This window comes from Pelophylax lessonae (assembly GCF_965119305.1).
Source record: "Pelophylax lessonae genome assembly, chromosome: 1".
Classification (NCBI taxonomy): Eukaryota; Metazoa; Chordata; class Amphibia; order Anura; family Ranidae; genus Pelophylax; species Pelophylax lessonae.
In genome coordinates this window covers 550577158-550600412 of record NC_138768.1, presented here as the reverse complement: position 1 = coordinate 550600412, position 23255 = coordinate 550577158, and the positions used below count along the sequence as shown (strand labels likewise).

General features: G+C 41.8%; 1 protein-coding gene across 1 annotated transcript in view; it reads left to right on the top strand.

Moving 5' to 3' along the window:
- TBC1D2 (TBC1 domain family member 2) overlaps window positions 1-23255 on the top strand; it is a 109106-nt gene that overhangs the window by 41697 nt on the left and 44154 nt on the right. Inside the window, exons 8-9 of the mRNA XM_082269375.1 lie at window positions 4435-4625; window positions 7068-7538. Coding sequence (XP_082125501.1) covers window positions 4435-4625; window positions 7068-7538 — 662 coding nt within the window. The remainder of the gene's footprint in view (window positions 1-4434; window positions 4626-7067; window positions 7539-23255) is intronic.

Here is a 23255-nt window from a genome sequence, read left to right as displayed (position 1 = left end):
TGACTTGGCAATTCTAACACCTGGATATCTTTATTTGTGAACCATTCCATTGTAGATTTTGCTTTATGTTTTGGATCATTGTCTTGTTGGAAGACAAATCTCCGTTCCAGTCTCAGGTCTTTTGCAGACTCCATCAGGTTTTCTTCCAGAATGGTCCTGTATTTGGCTCCATCCATCTTCCCATCAATTTTAACCATCTTCCCTGTCCCTGCTGAAGAAAAGCAGGCCTAAACCATGATGCTGCCACCACCATGTTTGACAGTGGGGATGGTGTGTTCAGGGTGATGAGCTGTGTTGCTTTTCCACCAAACATAACGTTTTGCATTGTTGCCAAAAAGTTTGATTTTGGTTACATCTGACCAGAGCACCTTCTTCCACATGTTTGGTGTGTCTCCCAGGTGGCTTGTGGCAAACTTTAAATGACACTTTTTATGGATATCTTTAAGAAATGGCTTTCTTCTTGCCACTCTTCCATAAAGGCCAGATTTGTGCAGTATACGACTGATTGTTGTCCTATGGACAGAGTCTCCCACCTCAGCTGTAGATCTCTGCAGTTCATCCAGAGTGATCATGGACCTCTTGGCTGCATCTCTGATCAGTCTTCTCCTTGTATGAGCTGAAAGTTTAGAGGGACGGCCAGGTTTTCGTAGATTTGCAGTGGTCTGATACTCCTTCCATTTCAATATTTCGCTTGCACAGTGCTCCTTGGGATGTTTAAAGCTTGGGAAATCTTTTTGTATCCAAATCCGGCTTTAAACTTCTCCACAACTATATCTCGGACCTGCCTGGTGTGCTCCTTGTTCTTCATGATGCTCTCTGCGCTTTAAACGGACCTCTGAGACTATCACATTGCAGGTGCATTTATACGGAGACTTGATTACACACAGGTGGATTCTATTTATCATCATTAGTCATTTAGGTCAACATTGGATCATTCAGAGATCCTCACTGAACTTTTGGAGAGAGTTTGCTGCACTAAAAGTAAAGGGGCTGAATAATTTTGCACGCCCAATTTTTCAGTTTTCTATTTGTTAACAAAGTTTGAAATATCCAATAAATTTCATTCCACTTCATGATTGTGTCCCACTTGTTGATTCTTCACAAAAAATTACAATTTTATATCTTTATGTTTGAAGCCTGAAATGTGGCAAAAGCTCGCAAAGTTCAAGGGGGCAGAATACTTTCGCAAGGCACTGTGTGTATATATATATATATATATATATATATATATATATATATATATATATAATATATGTTAAACAGATATTTGCAGGAAAAAAATACATCAAAATGAATTTTAGTGCAAACACATACAATATAATACCCAAGGTTTTGGTAAAATATAAAAGAAAGGCTTATATTGAGTAAATATATATAAACATGTCCAGCCTTAAAACTGTGCGCACCTGTAAAATCGCAAAAACCTATGGTACCCAAAACTCCTCATAGGTGCCATATTTTCCTTGTTGTTCCTACGCCGCCGATGTTCGTGGTGATACCTCACATGATTTTGCTTGATTAGCTGCTTCCTCTGCCACCATAGCCAGACAATGCTAGCTCTGAACCTGGAATAATTCATAAACATAATACATGCTTCCTGATTCATTAGTCGCAAAAGAGATTCTTTGCAGCAGTTTACTGTAGAGGAAGGGGGTGCCCGGGAACGAGGGCGAGCGCACATTTCCGGGGTCCTGTAAAAGTTATCAGGCGGCTCTATTAGAACTGCCCAGAGCACTTTTACCTGAAAGCTGAGAGTGGTCTGCTAAAATGATACCCAAGCTCACAGTTGCATCAGCAGCTTATCCTAACACCCTATATACCAGGACGTTTATAAACATACCTTGTGAAACAAGGGGGTGAAGTCCATCTAAGTCTATCTAAGGCCAATCTTTTAGTAGATCTGTCATTTTTCCACTTCCCCTCACAAGATTAGCAGTCTAATACCATTGTGTTACAAGGGGGTTTCTGACAAAAATGCTGTGTTCAATGCATATATGTAATTTTTTTCCAGTTTACGCTAGTTAACTTTTTGGGTAAAAAATTTTCCTGAAACTAGTTAGTTGTTGATCTATTATATATAATTACACTGTAGGTTGCCTGTTCATGCCTCTCCCCAAGGCTTGAAGGGATCTGTTTTATGTTCATATATTTATCAATAATAACCTAGAGGCCTATAGACTTCTGAACCCTTCTAACCACAAATACCTGCGACTTTCTGCCATAAAATGTTGGGATTTCTGGTGTCACTATTACTTAATAACCATTGCGGCAGAATATGCCAGTTGTAAAGAATTTTCCAGTGGGCATATTTGCGACCTTTGATCTGGAAAACCTTGAATAATCTAGAAAGTTATAAAATACAGAGACATAAAACTTTTAACACATTGCAGTGAGCTGATGTTTTCTGCCATTGAAAAATGCCTTATTTATGATAATATACATTGCCCATCTTGGTCCTATTAGAGATTGAAGCTGAACAAAAACTTTTATTTCAAATATATAACCTGATTGCGCTGCACAAACTGTTGTAAATATACGATGCTTAAAAAAATTAAAGGAACACTTTTTAATCAGAGTATAGCATCAAGTCAAATAAACTCCTGGGATATTGATCTGGTCAGTTAAGTAGCAGAGGGGGTTGTTAATCAGTTTCAGCTGCTTTGGTGTTAATGAAATTAACAACAGGTGCACTAGATGGGCAACCACGAGACAACCTTCAAAACAGGTATGGTTTTACAGGTGGAGGCCACTGATATAATGTTTCCCTACTCGTTTTTTGGACTGTTTTTCACTAGTTTTGCATTTGGCTAGAGTCAGTGTCACTACTGGTAGCATGAGGCGATACCTGAACCCTATAGAGGTTGCATAGGCAGTCCAACTCCTCCAGTATGGCACATCAATACGTGCCATTGCCAGAAGGTTTGCTGTGTCTTCCAGCACAGTCTCAAGAGCATGGAGGAGATTCCAGGAGACAGGCAGTCCCTTAGGAGAGCTGAACAGGGCTGTACCGTAGATTGTAGAGCTCACTTGGTATTTGTCATTAAACACCAGAATTGTCAGGTCCGCCACTGGTGCCCTGTGCTTTAACAGATGAGAGCAGGTTCACCCTGAGCACATGTGACAGACGTGAAAGGGTCTGGAGAAGCCTTGGAGAACGTTATGCTGCCTGTAACATTGTTCAGCATGACCGATTTGGTGGTAGGTCAGTGATAGTCTGGGGTGGTATATCCATGGAGGGATGCACAGACCTCTACAGGCTAGACAATGGCACCCTGACTGCCATTAGGTATCAGGATGAAATCCTTGGACCCATTGTCAGACCCTATGCTGGTGCAGTGGGTCCTGGGTTTCTCTTGGTGTATGACACTTCCCCGGGCCCATTGTGGCGAGAGTATGCAGCCAGTTCATGGAGGATAAAGGAATTGATACCATTGAATGACCCCCATGCTCATCTGACCTAAAATCAATAGAACACTTCTGGGACATTGTGTTTCTGTCCATCTGACACCGCCAGGTTGCACCTCAGTCTGTTAAGGAGCTCAGTGATGCCCTGGTTCAGATCTTGGAGGAAATGCCCAAGGACACCTTCCATCGTCTCAGTGGTAGCATGCCCCGATGTTGTCAGGCATGCATGCAAGCACATGGGGGCTATACAAACTACTGAGTACCATTTTAAGTTACTGCAATGAAATCTCAGCAAAATGGACTAGCCTGCTGCATCATCTTTTCACTTTGATTTTTGGGGTGTCTTTGAATTCAGACCTCTGTAGGTTGATAATTTTCATTTCCATCAACTGATGTGGCATCCTTTCGTTCCTAACCTATTACCCAGTCCATATCAGTATAGATATCCAGCATGATATTTTCCCCCATTGAAATCTGATGTGTTTTCAAAGTGTTTCTTTAATTTTTTTGAGCAGTTGTATAAATCTTGTATAAATATAAATCTTATATAATAATAATAATAAATCTTGTATTATAATATGAATTGCCCCAAAGGATACAAAGATATAAATCCATTCTGTGTGCACCAAATGCCTTTACAAACACAGTTATTGCCTTGTAAAAGAAGCTGTGACATAATTTCTGTGCTGCACATAGCCTGTGCAGAAAAAAGCAGATAGGAAGCACCCAGCAGGCCCCACCCACTACAGGCTGCCTGTAGAAAACTACAGGAGGGGGCGGATACAAGACCAGTTATCCTGTACAAAGAGAGAGAGCAGCAGTGAGCGGTCCTTAATACAGGAAAGTCCTGTGCAAAGGGAAAGTTTCACGCTGGAGTACTGCACAGATCTGGAAGAAATATACAAATCACACCAAGATTCAAGGAAGAATACAGAATAGTCTCTTGTATTTAGACAATATTTGCTTAACCTGGAATTTAGCTTTAACTACTATTAAAATCCAATTGCCAACCTTTTTTTTGTCTTGCAGTGCTCATACTTGGAAGCTAGAAATTGCCAAATAGAAAGCAAATATTTAATTGTGTTGAGAAAGTTGCAGGAAGCTCTGCCATATCTGGATGCTGAGTACTGTGAAGTCATAAAAAATCTGATAGACGATGCCTTGGAATCTGACATGAAAAAGGATCAAAACCAACTGGGGGTACATTTTCGTCCTCTCAGGTAGATGACTATTTAGCATGTGACCTTGCTGAGTCTCTTTTTGCCCCTCAAACTTATTGGCTCTCTTTATAAAGCAAAAATAATGTTTCATCCTGGTTTAAAACAGGCATAACTGAATTATCGAAAGGTAGCATTATGTAAAAAAAAAAAAAATCAAATTTTTGTTCATCATTTGCCCGTCAATTCTCTTTTAACATAAAAATTCAAGACATAATTTTCTGGACATATTTTTTTTTTTACATAAACATGCCATTTTCTTAAACTGGGTTGAAACAAAAAGTGAAGATTTGGTATATAGCAACAATTTTGAAATTTTAAAGCAGAATTAAACTCAAAAGAAAACATTTTATATATTGCAGTTTTCCAATCCCTAAATGTTGTGGCTTCCTTAGTTTTCCTTTTTTTAGGCTTTTTTGCCTTTATTTTCACTTGGCCAGTACCACACTGTTTCCACTCTGAATGGAGGAGCAACAGTGACAGTTGTGCCTACAGTTATGACAATATAATGAATGACTGCCCCATGACTGCATAAACTATTGTCTGGAAAAAGTGAATTTAATACTGCTTTAACTGTGTCTAAGCAATACCCTGACAATGTACCTTTTCTGGAATTTATCCATACTTTCTCTGTACTTACAAGTACACTTCCTGGTATATGTGCCTAGGCACTCCTGTGCATACAACTCAGTGAGGAGAGCTCTGAGAGATGATTGGAGCGAAAGGACACGCCCCCCGTCATACAGCACACAGGAACAGAGCCGAGGCTGTCAATCACAGTCAGTGTCCTCCCCTGTCACCATTTTTCTCTTGGTTTTAGGAACACGCATAAAAAAATTACTCATACTTATAGCAGAGGAACGAAGCAGCAGAGAGAAATGACACTTAGTGCTCTGGATTGAGACAAACACACACTATAGAAGGATATGCTTTGTTCATATGTCATGTCAAGGTAGAATAAAGGCAGTGCTGGTGACTAAACCCTTGACACCAGAGTTCAGAGTTCACTTTCCCTTTATGATGCATGGCTCTGCCAATAGCAAACCTGTCTTAAAGTGTATTTAAACACCAACAGTGAACTCCTTTATTTGCTCCCTTTTGGTCTGTTGAATATGTTATTAAAAGACTAGAAAAAAGTAAATCTCAACTCCCCAATGCCAAATTATTGGAAATGGGGAGTGAGGAAAGGGACTTTAAATGTGCCATAAGTGAAACACAAGGAAAAGATAATTTACAAAACATATAAACTTTATTTAAACATCATAATAAAATCCTAAAGTTTAAAAATATCAACATGGGGTCTGATATACACAGAACCCACTAGGTTCAAAAAACATATAACAATGTGTAACACATGATCAGCTACTGTTCACAAAAGAAGAGTATGCAGGATTAACGCTTTGTGCTTTTCTGTGCTTCATCAGAATTCATAGCAGCAGTAAGGCTCCTTTCAGACGGCCGCTCCGCTGCTGTAGTCCGCTGCGGGACTTTTTTTTTTTTTTTTCCACGGAGCGGATGACATTTGTGTCATCCGCTCCGTGTGCCCCCATATCATCCCATCCGTTTGCGGATGATATGCGGACATAATGTAAGTATATGGCATTGCGGATGTCAGCGGATGACACCGCTGACATCCGATTTTCCTTCCTTTCCGTTTTTTACACGGATGGAAAAATGGGGTTCTGTTCCGTTCCAAAAAACGGAACAGAACTGAAAGGAGGAAAATCGGATGTCAGCAGATGGTATTCCGCTGACATCCGCAGTGCCATTCACTTACATTGATGTCCGCAAATCATCCGCAAAAAAATAGGATGATTTGCGGACACACGGAAAGCAGCGGAGCGGCCGTGTGAAAGGAGCCTAAGGAACAACTATATATATTAAGAATAAACAACATTAGATCACCATATAACAGCATATACTGTATAACAAAAGATATATAAAGCAGTAACAGAATTTAATTTACAATTATGCACAGCAGTAACAGAATTTAATTTACAATTATGCACCACAATTATACAATTATATTATTGAAAGAGTTTATTATATATATTAATATATTATTAAAGTGCAAAAAATGCCCTATTGATCCTGTCAGAAATTCGGAGGTGTCTAGTTCACTCTACCTATGTTGTCTGGAGGCGTCAAATCCGCACTCCCAGTTCTTTTCATGGAAAACAATTTCCCTCTATGTTGTTTTGTTTAGCAAGATACAACTAGAAGTTGCATTTGTGCCTTTTTTTTGTACTCGCAAGTGATGAAACATGGAGAAAATTTGCATCCAATGCAGAAATGTACTGCATATGTTTTGTTTTTTTGCCCTGACATACACCTTCATTAGCTAATCCTGCCCTATTTGCATTCTATCACAGTTTGTATTGTATATGAATATAATCTTCTGCTTTTTAGTTTGTAATTAATATTAATTTAATCTATATTTTTTAGTGAATATGATGACTATGGCTTTGTTATAATACCAGAATATGAGGTTGAACACTTGAAACTTTTAGCCAAAATTCAAGCATTGGAAATTCGATCCAACAAGCTTCTCACGCATGAGGTTGTGGACAAACCTTTAAGAATTAAATGGAACAGTTTTGAAGAACTCAGCCACTCTACGGAGCTGAAGAACTTAGTAAGGTGTGGGATCCCTCCAGAACACCGTAAACGTGTATGGAAATGGCTCACTGCTCAACGGATTCACATCAGATCACACCACTATGCAGATCTTCAGACAAAGTGTGTGAGTTCTCAGCATCCAGCCTCTCAGCAGATTGAACTTGATATTCATCGAACTTTGACTAATAACAAGCACTTTAGTTGCCCTACGTCAGAGTTTATTCAGAAGCTAAGGAGGGTGCTTCTTGCATACTCGTGGCAAAATCCAACCATTGGCTACTGTCAGGGATTGAACAGGTAAAAATAGGCATAAATACAGCAACTAGTTATGAAATGTGATTACATCTTTGCCTTAAAGCATACCTTGCAGTGTCTTTTAAGCACATGGACTCAATGTATAGTACTGCTTAGTTAAATTTTATTAGGCAGATACTTTAAAGGTTCAGTCATACCACATGCAGTAGGACTGTGTTAAGTGGGTGGCTATTCCACTGCATTCCCACCACATGAAAAGGCAAAATGCCTTGTCTGCCTATCTGCCCGGATCGTTTAAAGTTTGTTTACCCACTTCCGCTCCGGAAGGTTTTACCCCCTGAATGACCAGGCCATTTCTTGCGATTCGGCACTGCATTATTTTAACGAAAAATTGTGCAGTTGTGCGACACTGTACCCAAATACAATTGATGTCCTTTTTCCCCCACAAATAGAGCTTTTTTTTGGTGGTATTTGATCACCTCTGCAGTTTTTAGATTTTGCGCTATAAACAAAAAAAGAGCGATAATTGAAAAAAAGAAATCCCTGTTTTTATTGCATAGTTTGTTGGAAAGGGTATATAGCAGTTGCATGTATATTGATAGAATATCTTACATAAATTATTCAACCTGTATTCCTACAGCAGTGTGCAGGGATCCAGAATTTGTAGTGTTAACATGTGGTCACATCCTTTTAGCAACTGATAGTTTAAAGCGGAGTTCCACCCAAATGTGGAACTTCCACTCATTTGCTGCCTCCCCCCCCCCCTCCGGTGCCACATTTCAGGGGGGAGAGAGGAACGGGTACCTGTTTTTGACAGGTACCCTTCCCCACTTGCGGGAACGGCGCCCTGGCAAAGTTAGGACCCCGCCTCCTACACTCCGCCACCGAGCCAATCCGAATGCGCAGCACGCTTTGCGCATGCGCAGTAGGGACCCGCCCGTGAAGCCGCAAGGTTTCACTGCCTGGTTCCCTTACCAGCAATGGCGGCAGGAGCACCCGACAGCCAATGGAAACATTGGCTGCTGTGCCGACATCGCTGGACTCCAGGACAGGTAAGTGTCCTAATATTAAAAGTCAGCAGCTACAGTATGTGTAGCTGCTGACTTTTAATTTTTGAAGGGGGGGCGGAACTCCACTTTAAATACATGTACAAGCTAGCGGTGATTGATCACAGTGATCACATGGTACAAACTTGGCCAATCACAGCCCATTTGTACCATGTGATTAGCTATGACCAATCACAGCTAATCACAACAAAAGGCAATGTATACACATTGCCATTCAGTAAAAATATTTGCTTATAGCAGTGAAATTTACTACTATAAGCAATCATAGTATGTAAAAAAAAAAAAAAAAAAATCCTGATCAATTCCCCAGACTGGTACAGTGCTACTATTGTGACACTGTATTGCTCTGGTCACAGTATTTAAAAAAAAAAATGTTAAATAAAAAACAAGAATAGAAATGGTGGTATTTGATCACCTCTGCAGTTTTTAGATTTTGCGCTATAAACAAAAAAAGAGCGATAATTGAAAAAAAGAAATCCCTGTTTTTATTGCATAGTTTGTTGGAAAGGGTATATAGCAGTTGCATGTATATTGATAGAATATCTTACATAAATTATTCAACCTGTATTCCTACAGCAGTGTGCAGGGATCCAGAATTTGTAGTGTTAACATGTGGTCACATCCTTTTTTTTTTCTTTTTTTTACATACTGTCAACAGTCAGTGTCCCAGGTCACCGCCACACCAGTTATATGATGACGCTGTACTGCTTTGGTGACAGTATGTAAAAATAAAAACAAAATGTGAAACAAAATTATATTTTTGGGGGTTTTTGAACTGTTCTGGCGGTTTAAGGCCTCAAGAAATTAGATACATTTTCAGATATATATACCATAGTTTTTGGACTCTAACCTTCCTACAGACAAAATAATATTTTTTTTCAGTATTTTTGTTCTTTTTTAGTTTATTTAGCAAAAAATAAAAACCCAGAGGTAATTAAAAAAATTATAAAAATGTTATATGGCTACAGTGTTGCATTGACCACGCAATTGTCATTCAAAATGTTGCAGCGCTAAAATCTGAAAATTGGCCTGGGCAGGATGGGAGTAAAAGGGACCGGTATAGAGGTGGTTAAAGATTCCATACTCCCATATAATCCATGTTTGAGACAGTGTTGTTGATATAGTACAACATTCTCAACTGATGGACAGTTCTAGTAGGCTAAGATTTATACTACCTTCAAAGCTTGAATATCAGTTGCACAAACATGGCCCTTTGTAGTGATATAAGTAGATCTAAACCCAATCGCTAAAATCTCATATAGGATTTAACATATTAATGCAGTTTCTAGTTTTTTTCTTGATTCTTTCAAATCTGCAGCATTCTCTAAAATGTCATTGCCAAAAAGGCCAGCTGCCTGGCTGTCATGCTGATGTTATGTCTTCAGTATGTCCTGACCTGGGATAAGCGTAGAGCTAAGAAATCCTTACTATACTCCAACTTTAAATGTGCTGCATGCTTATGTTTTAAAGTTCAACACAACCAAGGGTACAACATTGATTTTCAGGAGTAGAGCAGCTACAGCTGCACAGGGCTGTCGATAAGGGGGCACCACCAGTCCTGTATGAGGTCTGGGCCAGCAGGGAGGCCCGGGCAGCAGGGGGAATTGGATGTGGGTTGGGAGGGTGATTGGTGCGGTGGGGGGAATCATGGAAACCACTCTCTTTGCAGCAGCTGAATGCTCCAGCCTCTATTCCTCTCCCTACCGCCAGCTTTCAGCTGCTGCAAAGAAGGGCCATACATGGGATGGGTTCCAGTAATTGACCCCCCCCCCCAACCCTCCATGTTGATCACCCTACCTGTTTGTAGGGTTTGTTTAGAGCCTCCTGTTATTCTATGAGGACATAGCAGCTGTACGAACACAGCCGCAGGTCCTTATATAACAGGTGTGCAGGTGAGTGGCCCTGAGCGCACATTTTCTTTGTTTGAAAACGTAAACCTGCACCAATATACCTTTTAAATTAGGATCTGCAGCTGTGTTCTTACAGCCGCTGTGTACTCATAGCTTAACAAACCTACCTACACACAGCTCCAGCCACATAAAAAAAAAAATACTGATTTAAACTATACAAAAATCCCATGTAAATGAGCCCCAAGACCTTATTCACACACAGAGCATTGTTTATTACCTTAATACAATTTTATCTTTTAGATTTACCAAGAATTTTGCGTTTTTGTCCACTATGAATGATTTTAATGTATTTTTAGAGAAAATATTCTTTTAATATTTTCGAGGGCCTGTCAGGTAGGTTGTATGGGGCCATGTGATTTCTAACAGCCCCCCGGTTGCTTGTATATTTTTCTGGTGATGAGATTACTCTAAATAGAAACACTCTTTCAGTTATGAACAGCTTACATACTGTAAATGTTTTCCCGCTTCCATCTACATCCTTTTCTTAGTGAAGACCTAACATCAAAATAATTGTCACTTATCAGTTAATATTAGATTATGACTTGTCAGCAAATAATATAAGTGCATTCATCTGTTAAAACAGTATTGCGTTTAATCAAGGAACATTGGCTAAGTCCACCCAACATTGATAATTTATGTCTGAAAGCAAACAGGTGGATTGAACTTCCCCAATGACTTCTTATATTCCGTGGCAGCAAAACCCTTGGTCTGTATCCATACTGAAATATTTACAAAACCAGTGGAGGGTGTCTCATACCCCCCTATTAGGGGTGAGCAAACGGTTCGGCCTGAGCATGAGTTCGGGCTGAACATTTGCCTGTTCGGCCGTTCGCCGGACACCCGACTTTGCAGGGCTTTCACCCTGTCAAACATCCTGCAATGCACTGCACAGTGCATTCTGTGTCCTGATTGGGCAAATTTTTGTCCAATCAGGGTGTCCTTATTAACGGATGAGTCATCAGCTTTCAATGGGTTTCCCCGCTGACAGCTGAACAATAAAATAAAAAAAGTGACAGTAAAAAAAAATTAAGAAAAAAACGGCGTGAGGATTTGGAGGGGAACCCCACGCCTTTTCGTTTTTATTATTTTGGCATGGGGTTCCCCTCCAAATCCTCACGCCGTTTTTTTCTTAATTTTTTTACCGTCACTTTTTTTATAATATCCGGGCATGCAGCCTGGTAGGTTAGGAAAGGGGGGGACAAGACACATGCCCTCAAAATGGGGGGGGGGTGGGTGCTTTGGGGCAGAAGGGGCTCTGCTAGCCCCACCCCAAAGCACCTTGGACAAGCGTCTCTTCCCCACAACCCTGGGCTGTGGTTGTGTGGGTTTGTGGGCAGGGGGCTTATCTGAATCTGGAAGCCCCATTACCAAAAAGGTCAAAAAGTAATAAACACTTTAGACAAATCCTTTATTAAAAAATAGTGTCCCTCGATGTAAATTCATCGTCAATCACGCTGCTTGACGGACCCGAAAAATTAAAAAATTAATAAACGCTCCCACCTCCTGGGAGGCCTCCCGCTGAATGCCTCCTCTGCGCTTTGACATCTCTTATACAAGCAAGGGGCGAGGCCACCTGGCTACGTCATCCAGTAGCACCGCCCCTTCTGATGTCACTTGCCCAGCATGCACCAGTTCGTGACGTCAGAAAGGGGTGGTGCCACAGAGTGACGTAGCCACCGGGTATCTCTTGTGTTTATTACTTTTTGACACTTTTTTGGTGAATGGATAGGGGTACTATATACCCGATACCCATTCACATGTTGGGGGGGTGGTGGGACCTGGGATCCCCCTTGTTAAAGGGGGTTTCCAGATTACGATAAGCCCCCCCCCCCCCCGCCTGCTTGGTATAGTTCAGGAGGGGGGGCGGCGCTCGCTTATTCCCCCCATTCCCCCCATTTCCTGACCTGCCAGGCTGCATGCCTGGAAAAGGGTCTGGTATGGATTGGGGGGTCTATGCCGTTGTTTTTTACATTTTGGCATGGGGTTCCCCTCCAAATTCAGTATGGACTGGGGGGACCCCACTCCGCTTTTAGAAAAATCTGCTTTAATAAAGAAGAGTAACAAACAAGCACAATAACTCTTGCAGAATAACAAAGTTCATAGTAGCATGCCATTTGCGTGGGGACGCAGCACATATTAGTTTGATAAAAAAAAGTATGCGTAACAAAGGATAATCATTCGATAACAGTAGTATAACACTGTATATGGGAGTATGGTTAGCCCCAGCTGTTCAGCTAGGTCTTACATTTCTAAAAACAACAATTAAAATTTGGGATGTGTAGGTAGGGGTATTGAACTGGACAGTTTTGGGGAACAACATAGGCTACCTTTAGAAAGAATGAGTAGAGTGAGGTTTGCATGATGTTTGGTGCAGTTGTCATCCTGTTCATGTTATTATATGGATGGGCTGCCCCTGTTTGGGGTAGTCTTTTATTGGTTGGAGCTGAGCAGTCTGGGGGGGGGGGGGAGATAGAGAGAAGAGAAAGAGGGAGAGAGAAGCTAGACGGGGATAGAGAAAAGGGGCCGGAGGGCAAGAGGACATAGGAGGAAGTAAGGATTAGGGGAACTAAGGCAGGAGAGGGAGATGAAGGGAGAAAGAATAGGTCTTGGGAGGTGAAGTGGGAGAAAGGATTATGGATCTTCGTCCGATTGTCCCTAGTATCATAAGCATAGGGGATCAAGGAGACAGTAATGTTTCATCAAAGTCAGAAGGGAGATAGTGGTCCACCCATGGCTTTCAGAAACGTTCATAGTTTTTGAATTTGTCCAAGAGAATTGCTTCCACTTTATCATGGATCATGGCTCTGGTGACCCTGTTTTTAGTTTCTGTGATGCTAAGGTGGGGGATCTCCAGGCCTTCGCGATGGTTTGCTTCAGCATGGTAGTAACCTGCAAGAGGAGTTTAAATTATGGGCAGGTTACTTCTAGGGCACAGGTGTCAAACTCAAGGCCCGTGGGCCGAATCCGGCCCTCCAGGCCATTTCATGTGGCCCTTGCACCTCTCCTGCAGCTGCTGCATCTCCCTCATTTCTGCCCCCACCTTGTCTCAGCAGATGGCAGCAGAGAGGACGGAACTCATCTGCCAGATCCTGTGCTTCCCCCTGCAGCTGCAGAGAGGAGCAACCCCCCAACTCAGCAGTTGGCAGCAGAGAGGAGGACACATCTTCTCCTACAGATCCTGCACCTCTCTGTGCAGCCGCAGCACCCCCTCCTCTCCACCTCAATTGGTCTCAGCATTCAGCAAACTCTGGCAGCGGATTCCAGCCCTCCTCCAGACTCTGCAGTTGCTGCTTTCCAGCTCTGCCTCCAGCTTCTTCCCAGCAGCAGCAGCAGCACATGGTAAAAGGGATGCACTGTGTTGTAAGGGAGGGTGGGGGATCTTGACTTCTAATAGTGATGGGCTACAGATAGTACCAGACCTCTGAGGGCGACCATAATGCTGATGAAATTTAGTTTGACACCCCTGTTCTAGGGTTTTTTTATTGAGTAGGGCTGTGGCTGGGTTAGGGTCAAATGGACCTTTGAACAGTGTTGAGAGAATATGGAAAAATTCAGTCCAGAATGTGTGGGCCAGTGGGCAGGTCAACCAAATGTTGAGGTGTGTGCCTGCATCTGGACAGCCACCGAAGCATTTGGGTAAATAGGTTTGCAAGGTATTTAGCGATCTGGGCAGGTTTCTGTATTTTTGCAATAGCCGGGTGCCAGCAATTGCAATCGCGAGTCATTTTAAATAAGATTTGACTAATTTTTTTTCTTTGGAAATGTAATTTTTGCTGCAGCTTGTTTTATGCATGCTACAGATGCCCCACTCTACAGGCACATTAAGGGAACCCCCCAGGCACTATATTTAAAGGAATTTTTCATTTTTATTATTGCACTTGTAGCACCCTTGTCTTAATGCAAGGTTGCTATTGAAATTTAGTTGCTGGGCAGTAACTAGCCTGGCTGTAATTATACTGTGGTCAATTGGACTTCCTCTCTTAATCTGGGTTTGACTGCATTTCTCCCTTCCGTCAGTAGGTGGCACTGTTGCCTCTGACACTAGAGTGAGAATTAGAGTTAAACAAACTGTTAACCATTGCCATTCAGTAAAAATATTTGCTTATAGCAGTGAAATTTACTACTATAAGCAATCATAGTATGTAAAAAAAAAAAAAAAAAAATCCTGATCAATTCCCCAGACTGGTACAGTGCTACTATTGTGACACTGTATTGCTCTGGTCACAGTATTTAAAAAAAAAAATGTTAAATAAAAAACAAGAATAGAAATGGTGGTATTTGATCACCTCTGCAGTTTTTAGATTTTGCGCTATAAACAAAAAAAGAGCGATAATTGAAAAAAAGAAATCCCTGTTTTTATTGCATAGTTTGTTGGAAAGGGTATATAGCAGTTGCATGTATATTGATAGAATATCTTACATAAATTATTCAACCTGTATTCCTACAGCAGTGTGCAGGGATCCAGAATTTGTAGTGTTAACATGTGGTCACATCCTTTTTTTTTTCTTTTTTTTACATACTGTCAACAGTCAGTGTCCCAGGTCACCGCCACACCAGTTATATGATGACGCTGTACTGCTTTGGTGACAGTATGTAAAAATAAAAACAAAATGTGAAACAAAATTATATTTTTGGGGGTTTTTGAACTGTTCTGGCGGTTTAAGGCCTCAAGAAATTAGATACATTTTCAGATATATATACCATAGTTTTTGGACTCTAACCTTCCTACAGACAAAATAATATTTTTTTTCAGTATTTTTGTTCTTTTTTAGTTTATTTAGCAAAAAATAAAAACCCAGAGGTAATTAAAAAAATTATAAAAATGTTATATGGCTACAGTGTTGCATTGACCACGCAATTGTCATTCAAAATGTTGCAGCGCTAAAATCTGAAAATTGGCCTGGGCAGGATGGGAGTAAAAGGGACCGGTATAGAGGTGGTTAAAGATTCCATACTCCCATATAATCCATGTTTGAGACAGTGTTGTTGATATAGTACAACATTCTCAACTGATGGACAGTTCTAGTAGGCTAAGATTTATACTACCTTCAAAGCTTGAATATCAGTTGCACAAACATGGCCCTTTGTAGTGATATAAGTAGATCTAAACCCAATCGCTAAAATCTCATATAGGATTTAACATATTAATGCAGTTTCTAGTTTTTTTCTTGATTCTTTCAAATCTGCAGCATTCTCTAAAATGTCATTGCCAAAAAGGCCAGCTGCCTGGCTGTCATGCTGATGTTATGTCTTCAGTATGTCCTGACCTGGGATAAGCGTAGAGCTAAGAAATCCTTACTATACTCCAACTTTAAATGTGCTGCATGCTTATGTTTTAAAGTTCAACACAACCAAGGGTACAACATTGATTTTCAGGAGTAGAGCAGCTACAGCTGCACAGGGCTGTCGATAAGGGGGCACCACCAGTCCTGTATGAGGTCTGGGCCAGCAGGGAGGCCCGGGCAGCAGGGGGAATTGGATGTGGGTTGGGAGGGTGATTGGTGCGGTGGGGGGAATCATGGAAACCACTCTCTTTGCAGCAGCTGAATGCTCCAGCCTCTATTCCTCTCCCTACCGCCAGCTTTCAGCTGCTGCAAAGAAGGGCCATACATGGGATGGGTTCCAGTAATTGACCCCCCCCCCCAACCCTCCATGTTGATCACCCTACCTGTTTGTAGGGTTTGTTTAGAGCCTCCTGTTATTCTATGAGGACATAGCAGCTGTACGAACACAGCCGCAGGTCCTTATATAACAGGTGTGCAGGTGAGTGGCCCTGAGCGCACATTTTCTTTGTTTGAAAACGTAAACCTGCACCAATATACCTTTTAAATTAGGATCTGCAGCTGTGTTCTTACAGCCGCTGTGTACTCATAGCTTAACAAACCTACCTACACACAGCTCCAGCCACATAAAAAAAAAAATACTGATTTAAACTATACAAAAATCCCATGTAAATGAGCCCCAAGACCTTATTCACACACAGAGCATTGTTTATTACCTTAATACAATTTTATCTTTTAGATTTACCAAGAATTTTGCGTTTTTGTCCACTATGAATGATTTTAATGTATTTTTAGAGAAAATATTCTTTTAATATTTTCGAGGGCCTGTCAGGTAGGTTGTATGGGGCCATGTGATTTCTAACAGCCCCCCGGTTGCTTGTATATTTTTCTGGTGATGAGATTACTCTAAATAGAAACACTCTTTCAGTTATGAACAGCTTACATACTGTAAATGTTTTCCCGCTTCCATCTACATCCTTTTCTTAGTGAAGACCTAACATCAAAATAATTGTCACTTATCAGTTAATATTAGATTATGACTTGTCAGCAAATAATATAAGTGCATTCATCTGTTAAAACAGTATTGCGTTTAATCAAGGAACATTGGCTAAGTCCACCCAACATTGATAATTTATGTCTGAAAGCAAACAGGTGGATTGAACTTCCCCAATGACTTCTTATATTCCGTGGCAGCAAAACCCTTGGTCTGTATCCATACTGAAATATTTACAAAACCAGTGGAGGGTGTCTCATACCCCCCTATTAGGGGTGAGCAAACGGTTCGGCCTGAGCATGAGTTCGGGCTGAACATTTGCCTGTTCGGCCGTTCGCCGGACACCCGACTTTGCAGGGCTTTCACCCTGTCAAACATCCTGCAATGCACTGCACAGTGCATTCTGTGTCCTGATTGGGCAAATTTTTGTCCAATCAGGGTGTCCTTATTAACGGATGAGTCATCAGCTTTCAATGGGTTTCCCCGCTGACAGCTGAACAATAAAATAAAAAAAGTGACAGTAAAAAAAAATTAAGAAAAAAACGGCGTGAGGATTTGGAGGGGAACCCCACGCCTTTTCGTTTTTATTATTTTGGCATGGGGTTCCCCTCCAAATCCTCACGCCGTTTTTTTCTTAATTTTTTTACCGTCACTTTTTTTATAATATCCGGGCATGCAGCCTGGTAGGTTAGGAAAGGGGGGGACAAGACACATGCCCTCAAAATGGGGGGGGGGTGGGTGCTTTGGGGCAGAAGGGGCTCTGCTAGCCCCACCCCAAAGCACCTTGGACAAGCGTCTCTTCCCCACAACCCTGGGCTGTGGTTGTGTGGGTTTGTGGGCAGGGGGCTTATCTGAATCTGGAAGCCCCATTACCAAAAAGGTCAAAAAGTAATAAACACTTTAGACAAATCCTTTATTAAAAAATAGTGTCCCTCGATGTAAATTCATCGTCAATCACGCTGCTTGACGGACCCGAAAAATTAAAAAATTAATAAACGCTCCCACCTCCTGGGAGGCCTCCCGCTGAATGCCTCCTCTGCGCTTTGACATCTCTTATACAAGCAAGGGGCGAGGCCACCTGGCTACGTCATCCAGTAGCACCGCCCCTTCTGATGTCACTTGCCCAGCATGCACCAGTTCGTGACGTCAGAAAGGGGTGGTGCCACAGAGTGACGTAGCCACCGGGTATCTCTTGTGTTTATTACTTTTTGACACTTTTTTGGTGAATGGATAGGGGTACTATATACCCGATACCCATTCACATGTTGGGGGGGTGGTGGGACCTGGGATCCCCCTTGTTAAAGGGGGTTTCCAGATTACGATAAGCCCCCCCCCCCCCCCGCCTGCTTGGTATAGTTCAGGAGGGGGGGCGGCGCTCGCTTATTCCCCCCATTCCCCCCATTTCCTGACCTGCCAGGCTGCATGCCTGGAAAAGGGTCTGGTATGGATTGGGGGGTCTATGCCGTTGTTTTTTACATTTTGGCATGGGGTTCCCCTCCAAATTCAGTATGGACTGGGGGGACCCCACTCCGCTTTTAGAAAAATCTGCTTTAATAAAGAAGAGTAACAAACAAGCACAATAACTCTTGCAGAATAACAAAGTTCATAGTAGCATGCCATTTGCGTGGGGACGCAGCACATATTAGTTTGATAAAAAAAAGTATGCGTAACAAAGGATAATCATTCGATAACAGTAGTATAACACTGTATATGGGAGTATGGTTAGCCCCAGCTGTTCAGCTAGGTCTTACATTTCTAAAAACAACAATTAAAATTTGGGATGTGTAGGTAGGGGTATTGAACTGGACAGTTTTGGGGAACAACATAGGCTACCTTTAGAAAGAATGAGTAGAGTGAGGTTTGCATGATGTTTGGTGCAGTTGTCATCCTGTTCATGTTATTATATGGATGGGCTGCCCCTGTTTGGGGTAGTCTTTTATTGGTTGGAGCTGAGCAGTCTGGGGGGGGGGGGGAGATAGAGAGAAGAGAAAGAGGGAGAGAGAAGCTAGACGGGGATAGAGAAAAGGGGCCGGAGGGCAAGAGGACATAGGAGGAAGTAAGGATTAGGGGAACTAAGGCAGGAGAGGGAGATGAAGGGAGAAAGAATAGGTCTTGGGAGGTGAAGTGGGAGAAAGGATTATGGATCTTCGTCCGATTGTCCCTAGTATCATAAGCATAGGGGATCAAGGAGACAGTAATGTTTCATCAAAGTCAGAAGGGAGATAGTGGTCCACCCATGGCTTTCAGAAACGTTCATAGTTTTTGAATTTGTCCAAGAGAATTGCTTCCACTTTATCATGGATCATGGCTCTGGTGACCCTGTTTTTAGTTTCTGTGATGCTAAGGTGGGGGATCTCCAGGCCTTCGCGATGGTTTGCTTCAGCATGGTAGTAACCTGCAAGAGGAGTTTAAATTATGGGCAGGTTACTTCTAGGGCACAGGTGTCAAACTCAAGGCCCGTGGGCCGAATCCGGCCCTCCAGGCCATTTCATGTGGCCCTTGCACCTCTCCTGCAGCTGCTGCATCTCCCTCATTTCTGCCCCCACCTTGTCTCAGCAGATGGCAGCAGAGAGGACGGAACTCATCTGCCAGATCCTGTGCTTCCCCCTGCAGCTGCAGAGAGGAGCAACCCCCCAACTCAGCAGTTGGCAGCAGAGAGGAGGACACATCTTCTCCTACAGATCCTGCACCTCTCTGTGCAGCCGCAGCACCCCCTCCTCTCCACCTCAATTGGTCTCAGCATTCAGCAAACTCTGGCAGCGGATTCCAGCCCTCCTCCAGACTCTGCAGTTGCTGCTTTCCAGCTCTGCCTCCAGCTTCTTCCCAGCAGCAGCAGCAGCACATGGTAAAAGGGATGCACTGTGTTGTAAGGGAGGGTGGGGGATCTTGACTTCTAATAGTGATGGGCTACAGATAGTACCAGACCTCTGAGGGCGACCATAATGCTGATGAAATTTAGTTTGACACCCCTGTTCTAGGGTTTTTTTATTGAGTAGGGCTGTGGCTGGGTTAGGGTCAAATGGACCTTTGAACAGTGTTGAGAGAATATGGAAAAATTCAGTCCAGAATGTGTGGGCCAGTGGGCAGGTCAACCAAATGTTGAGGTGTGTGCCTGCATCTGGACAGCCACCGAAGCATTTGGGTAAATAGGTTTGCAAGGTATTTAGCGATCTGGGCAGGTTTCTGTATTTTTGCAATAGCCGGGTGCCAGCAATTGCAATCGCGAGTCATTTTAAATAAGATTTGACTAATTTTTTTTCTTTGGAAATGTAATTTTTGCTGCAGCTTGTTTTATGCATGCTACAGATGCCCCACTCTACAGGCACATTAAGGGAACCCCCCAGGCACTATATTTAAAGGAATTTTTCATTTTTATTATTGCACTTGTAGCACCCTTGTCTTAATGCAAGGTTGCTATTGAAATTTAGTTGCTGGGCAGTAACTAGCCTGGCTGTAATTATACTGTGGTCAATTGGACTTCCTCTCTTAATCTGGGTTTGACTGCATTTCTCCCTTCCGTCAGTAGGTGGCACTGTTGCCTCTGACACTAGAGTGAGAATTAGAGTTAAACAAACTGTTAACCATTGCCATTCAGTAAAAATATTTGCTTATAGCAGTGAAATTTACTACTATAAGCAATCATAGTATGTAAAAAAAAAAAAAAAAAAATCCTGATCAATTCCCCAGACTGGTACAGTGCTACTATTGTGACACTGTATTGCTCTGGTCACAGTATTTAAAAAAAAAAATGTTAAATAAAAAACAAGAATAGAAATGGTGGTATTTGATCACCTCTGCAGTTTTTAGATTTTGCGCTATAAACAAAAAAAGAGCGATAATTGAAAAAAAGAAATCCCTGTTTTTATTGCATAGTTTGTTGGAAAGGGTATATAGCAGTTGCATGTATATTGATAGAATATCTTACATAAATTATTCAACCTGTATTCCTACAGCAGTGTGCAGGGATCCAGAATTTGTAGTGTTAACATGTGGTCACATCCTTTTTTTTTTCTTTTTTTTACATACTGTCAACAGTCAGTGTCCCAGGTCACCGCCACACCAGTTATATGATGACGCTGTACTGCTTTGGTGACAGTATGTAAAAATAAAAACAAAATGTGAAACAAAATTATATTTTTGGGGGTTTTTGAACTGTTCTGGCGGTTTAAGGCCTCAAGAAATTAGATACATTTTCAGATATATATACCATAGTTTTTGGACTCTAACCTTCCTACAGACAAAATAATATTTTTTTTCAGTATTTTTGTTCTTTTTTAGTTTATTTAGCAAAAAATAAAAACCCAGAGGTAATTAAAAAAATTATAAAAATGTTATATGGCTACAGTGTTGCATTGACCACGCAATTGTCATTCAAAATGTTGCAGCGCTAAAATCTGAAAATTGGCCTGGGCAGGATGGGAGTAAAAGGGACCGGTATAGAGGTGGTTAAAGATTCCATACTCCCATATAATCCATGTTTGAGACAGTGTTGTTGATATAGTACAACATTCTCAACTGATGGACAGTTCTAGTAGGCTAAGATTTATACTACCTTCAAAGCTTGAATATCAGTTGCACAAACATGGCCCTTTGTAGTGATATAAGTAGATCTAAACCCAATCGCTAAAATCTCATATAGGATTTAACATATTAATGCAGTTTCTAGTTTTTTTCTTGATTCTTTCAAATCTGCAGCATTCTCTAAAATGTCATTGCCAAAAAGGCCAGCTGCCTGGCTGTCATGCTGATGTTATGTCTTCAGTATGTCCTGACCTGGGATAAGCGTAGAGCTAAGAAATCCTTACTATACTCCAACTTTAAATGTGCTGCATGCTTATGTTTTAAAGTTCAACACAACCAAGGGTACAACATTGATTTTCAGGAGTAGAGCAGCTACAGCTGCACAGGGCTGTCGATAAGGGGGCACCACCAGTCCTGTATGAGGTCTGGGCCAGCAGGGAGGCCCGGGCAGCAGGGGGAATTGGATGTGGGTTGGGAGGGTGATTGGTGCGGTGGGGGGAATCATGGAAACCACTCTCTTTGCAGCAGCTGAATGCTCCAGCCTCTATTCCTCTCCCTACCGCCAGCTTTCAGCTGCTGCAAAGAAGGGCCATACATGGGATGGGTTCCAGTAATTGACCCCCCCCCCCAACCCTCCATGTTGATCACCCTACCTGTTTGTAGGGTTTGTTTAGAGCCTCCTGTTATTCTATGAGGACATAGCAGCTGTACGAACACAGCCGCAGGTCCTTATATAACAGGTGTGCAGGTGAGTGGCCCTGAGCGCACATTTTCTTTGTTTGAAAACGTAAACCTGCACCAATATACCTTTTAAATTAGGATCTGCAGCTGTGTTCTTACAGCCGCTGTGTACTCATAGCTTAACAAACCTACCTACACACAGCTCCAGCCACATAAAAAAAAAAAATACTGATTTAAACTATACAAAAATCCCATGTAAATGAGCCCCAAGACCTTATTCACACACAGAGCATTGTTTATTACCTTAATACAATTTTATCTTTTAGATTTACCAAGAATTTTGCGTTTTTGTCCACTATGAATGATTTTAATGTATTTTTAGAGAAAATATTCTTTTAATATTTTCGAGGGCCTGTCAGGTAGGTTGTATGGGGCCATGTGATTTCTAACAGCCCCCCGGTTGCTTGTATATTTTTCTGGTGATGAGATTACTCTAAATAGAAACACTCTTTCAGTTATGAACAGCTTACATACTGTAAATGTTTTCCCGCTTCCATCTACATCCTTTTCTTAGTGAAGACCTAACATCAAAATAATTGTCACTTATCAGTTAATATTAGATTATGACTTGTCAGCAAATAATATAAGTGCATTCATCTGTTAAAACAGTATTGCGTTTAATCAAGGAACATTGGCTAAGTCCACCCAACATTGATAATTTATGTCTGAAAGCAAACAGGTGGATTGAACTTCCCCAATGACTTCTTATATTCCGTGGCAGCAAAACCCTTGGTCTGTATCCATACTGAAATATTTACAAAACCAGTGGAGGGTGTCTCATACCCCCCTATTAGGGGTGAGCAAACGGTTCGGCCTGAGCATGAGTTCGGGCTGAACATTTGCCTGTTCGGCCGTTCGCCGGACACCCGACTTTGCAGGGCTTTCACCCTGTCAAACATCCTGCAATGCACTGCACAGTGCATTCTGTGTCCTGATTGGGCAAATTTTTGTCCAATCAGGGTGTCCTTATTAACGGATGAGTCATCAGCTTTCAATGGGTTTCCCCGCTGACAGCTGAACAATAAATAAAAAAAGTGACAGTAAAAAAAAATTAAGAAAAAAACGGCGTGAGGATTTGGAGGGGAACCCCACGCCTTTTCGTTTTATTATTTTGGCATGGGGTTCCCCTCCAAATCCTCACGCCGTTTTTTTCTTAATTTTTTTACCGTCACTTTTTTTATAATATCCGGGCATGCAGCCTGGTAGGTTAGGAAAGGGGGGGACAAGACACATGCCCTCAAAAT